The sequence below is a fragment of the Phodopus roborovskii genome, unplaced genomic scaffold (assembly GCF_943737965.1).
Source record: "Phodopus roborovskii unplaced genomic scaffold, PHOROB, whole genome shotgun sequence".
Lineage (NCBI taxonomy): Eukaryota > Metazoa > Chordata > Mammalia > Rodentia > Cricetidae > Phodopus > Phodopus roborovskii.
The window spans coordinates 31,625,292-31,639,651 of record NW_026125281.1 but is presented as its reverse complement, the minus strand read 5'-3'; the positions used below and the strand labels follow the sequence as shown (position 1 = coordinate 31,639,651).

At 35.6% G+C, this 14,360-nt stretch overlaps 1 protein-coding gene across 1 annotated transcript in view; it reads right to left on the bottom strand.

The window, feature by feature from the left end:
* Positions 1-14,360, bottom strand: part of Mms22l (MMS22 like, DNA repair protein) — a 112,493-nt gene that overhangs the window by 77,065 nt on the left and 21,068 nt on the right. Inside the window, exon 10 of the mRNA XM_051198600.1 lies at positions 7,132-7,194. Coding sequence (XP_051054557.1) covers positions 7,132-7,194 — 63 coding nt within the window. The remainder of the gene's footprint in view (positions 1-7,131; positions 7,195-14,360) is intronic.

Genomic DNA, 14,360 nt, shown 5'->3' with positions numbered 1-14,360 from the left:
GTATACATCTGTGAAGAAATTAAATACAACATTTTAGGAGATCTTTTTACTTTTTGAAGTTAAAAAAAATATTGCTCTTTAGTGGCTATAGGTTAAAATGCTTCAAAATATTATCTCTTGCTTTGGAAGAACAGGTAAGTGATTCAGTTAAATGTGACATATGAAAGATTTTTGTTAAAGCTTACAACAAATTTGTTACATTACTCTATATTTTCACATTCTATCTATCAACTATTGCCTTCTAAACCATTTCCTATAGTTTTAAAAATTCTTAAAAAGTATGTCTAGAGCTGGAGAGATTGATCAGTGGTTAAACATACATACTGTCCTTGCAGAGACCTGGATTTAGTTCCGAGCACTAGTGGAAGACAACTCATAACTGCTTAAACTCCAGATCCAACACTCTCTGGCCTCTATAGGCACCCGAATGAACATAGTACACATAAAGTCACACAAACATATATAAGAATAAAAAATAAACCCCTTTAAAATAGTAAAAAGGGAAGTTAATTTTTAAAAAGAAGTATTTTACATCAGCTAAATTAACTTCTCAATCTTCAGGTCAAGATAGTTAAGGCAAGAGTACATGACATGATAGGAATAAAGGAATTAGTGGACATATTCACTCACGTTCACAACCACAAGATAGACCTATATGGTAAAAATACCTAGAGACTTGAGTTTGCTCATTTCTTTACCTGTAATCCTCCATCACACTCTGCAGGGAGAAATAACAATAGTACTACAAACGATATGTGAAGAATCAAATCCCAATGCTGACATTTACTAGCTAGCTGGCTAAACCTACACATGCTGCTTAACCCTTCACACTGAAGCCTCTTAGCAATAAAATGTAAACACAAATAAAATCACAACAGAGGATTACCAGCACAAGGCTACCATTAGCATTAATTGTATTTTGTTATTTGCCAAAGAGAAATAGCACTGGGAACCTAAATGCTGACTACTGAAGCTTACAACAAATATAATAAGATTCACAATCTGACTCCTTAAACAGACACATTTGACTTGCTGAGTTTTAAGCCCAAATCTATCTAACACAGTTAAATAAGGAGATGGAAATCTATGATCCCTGACTAGTTTTAGTTTTTAAGTGGACCAGGAGAGCTGTGGGCTCTTTCGCACATGGCCTTAAACCCAGCCTGACATACCCTTTGGGTATCCTATTCTCATCGGTGTTTTGTGTGTGTTTGTGTGTGTGTGTGAAAGAGAGAGAGAGAGAGAAAGCACACTATCTAATGACTCTTCCCATTACAGCTCTTATATTTGTTCCAGAAAGCTACTTTAGACTTTTATAAAAGAAATTGTCTTCCTGTCTCATTTTGAAAATGAAATTTTGGCATATTAAATTTGGCCCATGTTTCACAGGACAAACATTTGATAATGAAACATTCAATGTTTTTGCTTGGTTACTATGTAGACATGTCAATTTAAGAACAAATTACATACCTATAACTATAGATACATACAGAAAGAAACATCTCAGAGCATGGGTAGGGGCTTGAGTTCCACTAAAATGTATTCATTCTTAATAACCTCTTAGCTCGCCCACAAAATTGTTTTAAGAACTCAACAAGTACTCCACTTACTTATTAAATATAATTTAATTCAATATAGTAATACTGAAAAAAATATCAGAGAAATCCAGATTACTACTTATTACTGCAGGGAAACTTCTCCCACAAGAAAGTGATATGAGATGTCCTTCTGCATGTTATGAATATGCATTGCTTTTATTGGTTGATGAATAAAGCTGTTTCAGCCAATGTCCAGACAAAATATAGGTAGGTGGAAAATCCAAACAAAGATGCAGAGAAAAGGAAGGCAGAGTCAGGGATATGCCATGTAGCCACTGAAGAGGTAAGATACCAGAACATTACTGCTAAGCCGCAGCCTCATGACAATATATATATTAATAGAGATGTGTTAATTTATAAGAGAGAGCATGCCATTAATATGTCTGAGCATTGCCAAACGATTATAATTTAATATTAGCCCCTGAGTGATTCTTTTCATAAGCAGCTAGGGGGATCTGGTGAGATAGAGAAAAACTTCTGCCTATATCTGGCATGCCAACATGGGACTCTGGATTTCCACATAAGACCTGAGAAAGCTGAAAAAAAGAGGGGGACTTGACATTCTGGAACACATACATATACAGAGACAGAATCCTGTTTCTGTTTCTCATGCAAGCAATGGTGCACAGACACCGTGGCATTCGGGCTTGAGCACAGCCCGATGTCGTACCTATAGGCATTTCCAGCATGCTACATGGCAGATTTAGCTTTTATTCATACAAAAAAGGTTTACAGGCAGTGTGCTACAAGCTGCTTGGTGGCCCCATAGATCAGAGTTGGGGGGCAGTGAGCAAGGTTATTGGAAAGCTAAACACAAGAGCCAGCAGCCATTTTAGTCTTTACCACACCCATTTAGCATTTTAAAATACTCTCCTGGTCAGAAAATGATTACAGATACCCAATAAGGTCAGATTCAGACAAAAAGGCCTTTAAATGGGTCACAGTGTTTGAAAAGTGTACATGGGCTTCAGAGAGAAAGGACAGAAAGGATAAAGTCATAGATTAAAAAAATAGTTTAGGGATAATAAACTGTGGTCTTTAAAAGAGAAACAGTAATAAAAAATTATAATGAGCCATGTAAAGATGGAGTCTGGATTTTGTATATTATTGTATTTTCTTTGAATTTTTTGATGATTAATGAACTACAGAGATATTTGACTAGGGGCTGCTAAACTAAATCAACATATATATATTTTAAAGGTATCTTGACTTCAAAGGTATCTTAACTCTAAGGACATGTTACTTTGAAAAAAAGCGATTCTGCTTTTGTTTCTATAGACGATTTAAAAAAAAAAAAAAAAGTATGGATTCCTTCCAGAATAATATAGTTTGATCGAACAAGACCCCCAAAAACAGCTTCAAGGCTACTGGTTGGGACAATGTAGCTTCACAGACTAATACAGCCAAGATTTAACCATAATTCTAAATTTTCCCATGATCTCCATAAGATTACCAGTGTTCTGATGAAGGGCATGGGGGACCTTGGTGGATTCTATGGTAGGTGAAGGTGATCGAGAAAGTGGGACAAGCATACCAGGCAGACAGAGTTAAGTGAGAAGTTTTATTGGTGTGTGTGTGTGTGTGTGTGTGTGTGTGTGTGTGTGTGTGTGTGTGCACAGACTTAAGAGATACAGAGACTGAGAGAGATCAGAAGAGAACAGACAGGGAAAGTTCCAGTCTCTCCCAGGAGAACAGTAGGAAAGAGAGTGGAAAGAGTGGGAGAAAAAAAAAAAAAAAAAAAAAAAAGACCAAAAAGAGAGCATAAGTGGGCAGAGGTCTTTCTTTTAAAGGGGTCCTTTGCACCTGAGTAGACTATTCAATCATGTAACCCTGGGCTGATCAGTGTACTGCCTGAGTGTATTCTTACAGGTGACAGGGGCAGGCCAGCATAATGCCTGAATCCATACAACCAGCACCTCCAATAAGCAGGAAGTGGCTTAAAAAACTATACCCACATTACCAAAAAATGGATTATAGATGTTCATCTTTGTTTAGAAGGTTTGGTTACAACTTGTTATTGATCAGTCAATCTTTTTCTAACGAAAAAAAGATATATAGAAGTGATGGGGGAAAAGGGTAGATTATTAAATCTACTTTATTTCAACAAATAACTATTGATCTTACATATTTGATATTTGTATTGATTTTAGCTTATTGATACAAATTTAAAGTTAATTTTGTTATACTATATGTATATATCTACTCTTGCTTAAGGCTTTGTATTTATACAGCTCAATTAAAAATGTAATGTATAATTAAGAAATACAGAATAGTCATCAACAACTGTCAAAATTATAGTTATGTTAATTAGGTTGTCTAAGTATACAAAAATATATTTCATATAGATAGGCAATCTTCAAACACTTCAAAGACCTACAGAACTTAGACTTAACAGTGAGACATGTCTGCTCCTGGCAGCACCAATTACTTCAAAGGGGATGATGGGCATTAAGAAACCTGTTATGGAGTTTGCCTTCAATGTAGCAAGGCTGGCTATTTGGGCAAGAACCTGCTCTTGCCTGAAATGCTAGATTGTATGCTGTATAAACTGGACATGGAGGACCCACAATAAAGTGACTACTGAGCTTGCCAAGATGAGACAGGATAGTCCTTCAGGCTTCCTCCACACAAAGGACACTGCCAGATATTCTGCAGGACACAGAAGAAGGCAACTGACAAACTTTGCCAGTACAAGGCAGACCTTCAATTTTCCCTCTTCTCTGAGAAGTATGCCAGATACTCTAAGCCTGTAGGCTAAAGACAGCTGCCCCAACATTGCAGAGAAACTTTGGGTGACTGTCCAGACAGCCAGACGTCTGTGTCATTTCTAGACTTTGGGAAGTTGCTTGCAATGTGTTTACTTTGCATTTTCTTTAATTTTGCCAAATACAAATAAGACTAAATTTTATAATTTTAATTCTTGTTTGATACTTGTTTTGTTATATATAATTTTACTACGTCAAAGTTAAAACCTTTCTTTTTAATTAGACAGAAAGGGAAAGATGATATGGGATGGCCTTCTGTATGCTGTGAATATGCATTGCTTTTATTGGTTGATGAATAAATAATAAAGCTGTTTCAGCTAATGACCAGACAAAATACAGCTAGGTAGGAAACCAAACAAAGATGTAGAAAGAAGGAAGGATGATGACATGTAGCTGCCAAAAAGATACCAGAATAAAGCCATGGCCATGTGGTGATACATAGATTAGCAAAAAAAATGGGTTAATTGTGAGAGCTAGTCAATAATATGCCTGAGCCATTGGCCAAACAATTCTAATTAATATTTAGCCTCAGAGTGAGTATTTTGTAAATGGCTATGGGACCAGACAGAACACGTAAAAACCTCCAACTACAAGAACGATATTATTTTGACTTAAAAAGACCTAACTTGATGGAGAAAGTGTCTTGAATTAGTAATAGGGTACTGCAGTGGCACAATCAGTTAGCTCGCAATACTTACACAACAATGAATTAGTAATAATTCCAAGGTGACAAGATTCATTTTGGTTTGTTCAGGACTTTCCTGGATTGATCACTGAAACCCCAGGTCAGGTAAACTGAGATGGTTGATCAAGCAACATGTGTTTAAAGATACTTTAAATCTTTCTTTTTAAATTTATATTTATTTTTTGTTTTATGTACATTGATGCTTTGCCTGCATGTATACTTGTGTTGGAGTTACAGGCAGTTGTGAGCTGCCATGTGGGTGCTGGGAATTGAACCCAGGTCTTCTGAAAGAACAGTATGTGATCTTAACCTCTGAACCATCTCTCTAGCCTAACACAACTTCAACTGCCACCATTAAAATGCTAATTGTGCTGTGAAAATACTCTATGCACTTAAGACTGGAGCATCAAGTAAAATGGGAAAGTACCCACTTAGCTAGCAGAAGGTCTTGGATTAATCCTTAAATATCAAAAAAAAAAAAAAAAAAAAAAAAAAAAAACTGGTTACAGGGAGTCAACATCCAAAGAGGGTAGAGTATGTAAAGTATTGATTAAAAGCAATTAATGGCAAATTCTTTCCTGCTGTTCCTGACCAATATGGGTGTGTCCATGTAACGAACAATCTTATGATAAAGACCTCAAAAACTCTGTAAATTCATATGTAGTTTCATGGAAATTTTTAAATTATTAAATACAGAGGAAGAGAAAACAAAACAAAAGGCTAGAAGAAAATTTCAAGCACACAAGCAATTATAACTTCATTAGGAAACTGAAGCTTCCAGCTTCTGAGTCAGATGTCTGGACCATTGCTACAAATGTAACACTACTCAGACTTCATTGAAGTTACTTGTACTTGGTTTGAACAAAACTCTGTGAGTCATTAGGCTTGAATTTGAGTGGAGAAGCCTCTGAAAGAGGGGACTGACATAACTACTGTATTCATATATAAAACTCTAAAAATAAAATAAAGAATGAATTACTAACTGATACAAATGACAATGGCCAATGCAGTATCTATTTTGTATTTCTTGACTACTCCGATTTCCTGTACTACAGAAATTAAAAGGGAAAAAAAAATACATGTAAAGTGTTACTAAATTAATATATTTAAAGCAGAGAAATATAAGTAAAATTATATAGGAAAGTATGACTCAAAATAGTTTTTACAGTGGTTAAAGGATTTCTGGCAAAATCCTTAATTCCCTGGTATTCGAGACATCTAGCTCATAATTGATAAGGTTCTTATGATAATTAGAAATATGTTCACATACAGTTAATACAGACAGCACATGTAACTTCAGTCATTTAGTTTTGAAATATTCAGCTTTTTGATCTAAAGAGATGGCTTAGTGGTCAGATACATCACTTCTATAAGCATATACACACAAAACCATCTCCTAATACTATTACTTATGCCTGTTAAAGTTTTAAATAATCCTCATTAACAAAAAAGCAATTTATCTCCTAAATTAGGAAAATTTTCACACCATAACCTGCCATAAAGCGTTCCGAACATTATAGAACTTTACAGAACTACAACACATTTAAAGATGAGATGAACAGGATATTTAAAAGTATTTTAAAGGAGGTCAAGTCTGACCTCTGGGCCATGAAGCACTACATTAACAGCTCTGTGGAAAGAAAAATGATAAGGTATGAAATGAGTGCTCAGAAACGAGGACCTTATCAGCGAGAATGGGATTCAAGCCTGTAAGACAAATTGCTCAGTGAGGCAAGTCACCTTCCTGCTGTGAGGAGGATAGAGCTGCATTTCCAATACCACTGACTATCTCCTTCATCACACTGCCTGGCTTGCTATCATACAGTCAAAAAATGGCTCCTAACTCTGAAGCATCTCCCACTTATTTTGAATACATTCTTTCAAAGTCACCAACTAAGATAATTATCTTTGTCCTTTAACTGACAAATTCAGTGTTAAGAATAAAAATCTTTAAAGGATTTAATATGAATTACTGAGAAATGATCCTTCAAAGAATGTCAGATTTGTAATAAACTGTTATTTAAATCATTTTAAGTTTGCTTAATTTTTGTAAGTAAAATTTATACTATAAAATGCAGCATACCTGAACAGAGATGGACTGTTTCAAAAGATCTTCTATAAAGCTCCAATTTGACTCAATTTGTCTCTGAAAAGAGAAAATATGGCTACATTAAAACTAATAAGCTTGTTGATATACATATTTAAATTTGTGGCACAACTGTGAAGCTCTGTTGTTAAAAATACCTTTGTAATTTCTTACAGTAAAAACTTGGCTGACATACTTAAAGAAATAAACCTGAAGTTAATCTAATCCAATAGAAGCCATACCTGGTCTTAGTATATAAAAGTAGTACTTCTATAGCTTTATAGATATTTTAAATACTTAATTTGTTGTTATATATAATCTAACTGAAAAAATTACAACACAGCAATATATATTTTTTATTTTAAAGTGTACATGCCAGTCTCCCCTACTTTTAGGGATAGGGGGTATTGAGGTTTAATAAGGATCAGGAGAAACAAATAGGCCGAATAGATGTTTATTCACGGAGAAATAACTTACAACATAGACAGATGAACACCAGCAGGTTCCTGGTCCCAAGGATGCCTCCAGATGCTCTCCTGTCCCTGTGCTGCAAGCAAGAGAGCTCCTGGAGCCTCCTTCACAGACTTAGTTCCCCCAGGTAACATCTGCCCCAATGGGCGTGGTTTGTGCCACAGGTATGGACAAAGTGAATAACTCACTACAGGGGGGTCATTTAGAGACAGGGTTTTTCCACGGAGCCTTGGCTGTCCTGGAACTCACAAGAGACTCACCTGCCTCTGCCTCCTGAGCACTAGAATTAAAGATGGTGCCACCAGCGTCAGGCCCTATTCTAGTTCTTACATGAGATTTTCCCTTGTTTTATTTGTAATATACAGAGGATAATCTATCTTATTAAACCTTTTATGTAGTTTTATAAAGAAAACTTCATGTTTTCATTTAATAAATGGTCATCTATCTGGTAATTCCAATTCTATTCATGACTCTATACAGCAAGGTTCTTCCTTGCTATAGTGGACTTTTTAACAGCTTCTTCAGCAAATCCTACTGGAGTGTGACACCACAACCAGCTTAACAGCTTCTCAAAGCCTCACTTTCTTAACTAGAAAGCCTGGAGGATACTCTCTCAGTATACTCGGTTCTTAAAGATTCATGGACACTGGTGAAAACCAGAAGCAATGGAAGCACTTTCAAAAACAAGCAAGTAGTTTCCAATGCAGAAAAAGGATGAAAAGAATTTAAACTTCAAAAAGCCAAGCCAGAGTCCTAAAGAGCAAAGCCAGCCCTTTGTAGTGTAAACCTTTGATCCCAGCAGTCAGGAGGCAGATCTCTTTTATGTTCAAGGCCAAACTGGTCCACCAGGGTTCCACAACAGCCAGGGCTACATAGGGAATGGGTCTCAATCATCAACAATCAAGTTACAGACCATCACGATAATATTTATAAAAATAGACTAATGGATAACAGGTATGTTTACTACTTGTGAACTTTAAAGGCTGGAAAATATTCACATAAGGTGCTAGCTGTACTGAATCAGTACTTCCTAACTAGAAGGAGCACAGGAACAGCAGTAGTCAGCAACTAAGATAGCCTTTTCTGGTGTCTGCCTCTTGGTCTGAATTACTTACATAGCCCCCCCCCCCCACACACACACACCATAAAGGGAAGGAGGGTCATCAACAGACTACCAGCCCTAATGGGACAATGCCACATCCATGAAGCTTCCATCTTGACAGCACACTTGCTAATTTAATTGAGAAAAAATACCCCTATTGTCAGCAGGCCTGAAGCCCACAGGATGGGAAACTAAAATATTCTGCCAAAATGCAATCTTTTACTCCCAATTAAGGCTTCAGGAACTGCCTCTAAGTGACAACTTGACCAATTATTTTATGGAAGATCCTGAGTCAGGAACCACCTAGATAATGTCCTTAAAAAAATAAATAAATAAAATTCCCCAACTCTTAGAAACTGAGTGAGATATGTATTGTTTCATTTCACTACCTTTTTTTTTTTTTTGGTATGTAACCATTATTAAAGTAATGACTTAGTTACTACTGGAAAAAACAAAAAACAACAAAACAAAACAAACAAAAAAACAACCCACTCATCTCTGAGGCTGAAAGGAACACCTTCGTGACACTAGTTTGAGGGTATGACAGAGCTGAGACTGTTAATAGCCATGGAGTCTCAGGGCAGGGTTTGCTCAAGCTCCACAGACCAACAGTGTGACTTTGGGTCAACTAAGCCTTGAGACTGAGATCAACTACTTGAACATTAACAGGTCATGCCTATGTAACAGAGGCCCAAGAAACTATGAATATTGAAGATGGTGCAAAACATTGGTCAAGAATAAATTGAGTCCTGTCACACATTGATGCCAGAAGACTAGGATGTCCTGACTCCTCATGAAAGAATACACGAAACTCCCATTTGCTATTCCACCTCTTCTTTGCCCTATGTACTTCTTAGCTGTCCTAGTTGGCTTTCTATTGCTGGGAACACCATAACCAAAAGCAGCCTGGGGAGGTTTTGTGGAATGACCCTTCTGTATACTGTGAATATACATCATTCCCATTGACTAATTAAAAAGCTGAAAGGCCAGCAGCAAGGCAGAAGTATAGGCAAGACAGCCAGACACAGAAAATTCTAGGGAGTAGGGAAGTCAACAGAGTGACCAGCCAGATGCAGAGGGAGCAGGAGGTCAATGTGTCATGCTAATAAATGTACCACCACATGGCAGAGCATAAATAAGAGACATGAGTTAACTTAAAATGTAAGAGCTAGTTAGCAAAAAGCCTGAGATATTGGCTGAGCATTTACAATTAATATAAGCCTCAGAGTGGTTATTTGGAACAGGCGGTAGGTACTGGAAAGCTGACTACAGGGAGGGAAGACTTTATTCATCTTACAGCTTATAGACCATTATGAAGACAAGAAAATGTCACCACCAGGGCCAAGTAATCCAGGACACGATTGACATGATTCAGATTTTTGTTTTACAACTGGATCATGTTAATGAGTATATTTCAATCGTCTTAACAAGCCATTTAAATCACAAGAATGTCAAGAGTAGTGTACTTCTTAACCAAAGAATTTCAACCGTGTGGACTACATGATGGCTATAATTTAAATAAATTAAACTATGCATCAAAAGAAGGTGGATGAGAGAAATCTTACAAGGATCCATCCCTAGATAAAGGGCTACAAGCAATTGGTGACTGCTAGGAGGGAGAGTTGGTCTTCTCCAGGTATGAACACCCGATCCGTTATCAAACAGCAAGTGGCCATTTATTGAAGCATATGCACACAAGCATCATTAAGTGGACTCAGTACTCAGCAAGATGTACACACACACACACACACACACACACACACACACACACACACAAATATTTATATGCATGCATACATGTAACAATAATCAAAAAAGAAAACTTTTCTTTAAAAAAAGGTAAATAACATGCCCAAATTCAATATGAGAATACAGTACCAAAAGAACATAATTTACTCACACAAACTAATTTAAGCATGATAGCATTGTTCCTACATATTATTTCACCATAATAATGCCCACATACCTAATTTCTAAAAGCCAAGGCAAGTACCAGACATCTGGGACTATGTTTTCTACTTTTTATTCCACCATTAAAAAGAAAAGCAGCCATTTAAGCTTTAAAGGTAACAGCCCTACCAGAAACAAACTCACTTTCCATATCCAGCAGACTACATTTGGACATATGGAACTCTCTTGTTAAGATTATATTTCATAGCTTTTATTTGGTTGCCATTTCAAAGGCTTCAAAAGAAGCATGCCTGATGATTACCCCATGTTCTTGGTAAAAGCACAGTCACAACTGACACTTGCAATACCCAAAAGTGATTCACATCTTCAAATTATGTTTGGTTGTAAAATAGATTGACTGGAACTGTAAGAGAATAACAAACTCACGTCTAAATAGAGAACAACTTTGAACAGAAATGAATGAAAAGCTAGAGTTTCTAATACGATAACCACAACCAAGATACCATATTTTTCTTACAGCCTTAGAAAAAGATATTAGTTAATTTTCCAATTAATTATCCAAATTACAGAATCTTTTAAAATAAAATCATATCTGAAACTTTTCTAAAATGTAAAGATTTCCGACCAAACTTTGAGAAAACTTGAAACCACAAATTTTGTTCACAATATTTCTCTAGTGAAAAACATGTAACTAAACATTATTATTTCTTATCATCCCTGACACATTATTATTATTCTTCAGTGGAAAGAGCGCACTAATGTATAACCATGTTCTATGAGATAACTGGCAACATCAATGTATCATAAGCTGTTTAAAAAGCATTAAGGCAATTTTCAAACATGATTTAAACATATCCCAGATTCAAATTAATACCAGTTTATAAATGCTCTAAAGAAATCAACCAACATACCTTTATAGTAATAGATACGAATGACCATCTAATTTACTAATGAGGTAACTTGGGAAATAAAATTGAAAATCAAATTAAATATCAGCTGGCATAAAATGGATTATCTATGGCAAACTGGAGCACATGGTTATGCTACCAATATCTACTTATGAGAGTCAAACTTTTGTAGAACTCTTTAAAAAAACAAGTCAAGTTTATCTAAGTCACAAAACAAAGTGACCCTTGATCATTATGTATCTCTATTTATCTGTAAAATGGATACATCATTTTCTCTCCTACTGTTTAACACACTAAAAAGTGAATAGTCATTGCAATATTAAATATACTGTAAATGCAATATGCATAATAAAAACTACTACTAATGGAAAGGCTATACTATTTCTTTAAAAGCCACAACAAAGTTCAGAAATATTGGAAATTCTGAGAATATGTCTAAAAGCAATTTTTATTTTACATGTACATAAATATATATTGTAATTATTTTTATCACAGAGAAGCTTCCATTTTCAAATGTGGTCATTTCCTTTAAAAATTCTTCCACATTAAAAAAATGATTGCAGACAATACTTTTAAGTATTCTGGCAAAAGAAAATCACAGCATACACTAATAAAAGCATAATCTCCAAAGCTCTCAGAATGGAAACAGCAATGACAGAACAACACTGGGACTATCTAGAGGTAAGTATCAATCACTACTGAAATATAGTAACCACTACAAACAGCGTTACTATAGTTCAAACAAATATTAATAAACTAAAAGCATATCCTTTCAAGCAAAGCAAGTACAATGTATTTCATATTGATCCTCTTATCAACATTTATTGTAACACTTAATGCAACTCAGAAGTGCTTGACAAAGTACTACATTTACATACACTGATTAAAATAAGGAATGTGTTCTTAGAGGAATTACGTAGAACAGGAAGAGAAACAAAAATGCTTAGATTGGGACTTCAGTATTATATGCAAACTTTTACTTCTCTTAATGTTGTTCTAATATTCTAATAATTAAATGATGTTAAACATTAGTATGCTATTTCACGAAAGTGCTTAATAATGGGCCATAAAAGGAATTGTGACAACTGTTAAAATTTGAGTATTTATTGTATATCAGCAACGCAAACACTCATGAACAGAACCAAAGGACATGCAGTTCATCTATGTCAGTTTACTTATCTTTCAAAAGAAAAACAAAAATGACAGCTTAAATTGCTATACTGAGTGAGGCACACATGAACTTCTTCCAGCATTAACTTAATCTTGAGATTTTCTTAAATAACTTTTGTTATTAAAGCAGATGTTTGGAGGACTTCTAGAGGCCTTTCTATTGCTACAATACTGTGAGTCCTAACATTCAGATATCATAGATGACACCTCAGAGATCAAGCTGTTTAATGTTTCAAAGAACCTGCCCACTCTATCAAGGAACACATTTCATAAGTGTGGTAGTTTGAGTTAATTGGCCCCTTAAGTTCATTAGGAGTGGCACTATTTTTAGGAGATATGGCCTTATTGGAATAGGTGTGGTCTTATCAGAAGAAGTGTGTTACTATGAGGGTAGGCTTTGAGGTCTCCTATGCTCAAGCTGTACACAGTGAGTCAGTTAACTTCCTGTTGCCTGTATATCAAAAAACTTAAAATTGTTAGCTCCTTCTCCAGCACCATGTCTGGCCGCAGGCTACCATGTCCCACCATGATGATAATGGACTAAACCTCTGAACTGTAAGCTATCCAATTAAGCGTTTTCCTTTATAAGAGTTTCTGTGGTCATGATGCCTCTTCACAGCAACAGAAACCCTAACACAGCATAGAGAATGGTTTCCCATACCTCCCAGAGGCTGAAACCAAGGAATATTGTAATCATAAAGATTCAGAAACCCCAAATCCGATTACTAAATAATGATCTACAGAGTTGATACCTAAAACCTGCCTGATTTATTTGGGGGGTGGGGCTGGATTTTGAGGCAAGACTGTACCCATAGCCCAGGATAACCTAGAATTCGCTATGCAGCATAGGCTAGCCTTGAATTTGTGTCAAACCTCATTTTATGGAACTGTTATGTTTGTATAATCCTGATGTTTACTGAGAATGGAAGGAGTTATACACATATAGAAATTTAAAACATCAAATAGGGTTTCAAATAAATATATTTACTAAGTGGTTTAAGTCACAAGTAATTTTAATACCATAAAAGAATGTTTCCAACTAAACAATAATTCAATAGATAAAACCTGTCTTCTTGTTTGAAGTAAACTTGATAATTGCTACACAGATTTAAGGAAAAATACCTCTAAAGAAATTTTATGCAAAAGAAACACATTTAAAAGAAAATTCTCTTAACATTAAGTGTATATGTGTGTGGGTTTGAGCACCATTGCAACTACTTGCAGCAGACCCAAAGAGTACAGCAGATCCCCTGGAGCTAAAGTTACAGATAGCGGTGACCCTCCCAGTGTGGATGCAGGGAAGTAAATTCAGGTCGTCCTCTGTAAGCGTAGTATGTGTTCTTAACCACTGAGCTGTATCTCCACACCAAAGAGTAACTGTCATTTTATTACATACAAAACCAACCATTTGAAGGAGACATATGAATGTGTGCCCTTTGACACTTTTGAAGAATTTGTTAACTAGAAGGGAACTTTGGAGCAATGCAAAGCCATGATTTTTCCATTAACAAACAGGAGATCAGAAAATCTTGAACAGTTTACTCAAAATCCAGACAACATTTATACGTAGTGTATAAGATTGAAGAGATGAAGTGTTCTACAAATTGCCTTCCCCAGTTATCAAATAATAAAAATGTGAACTTTAGTTTAGATGTTTACAAAAA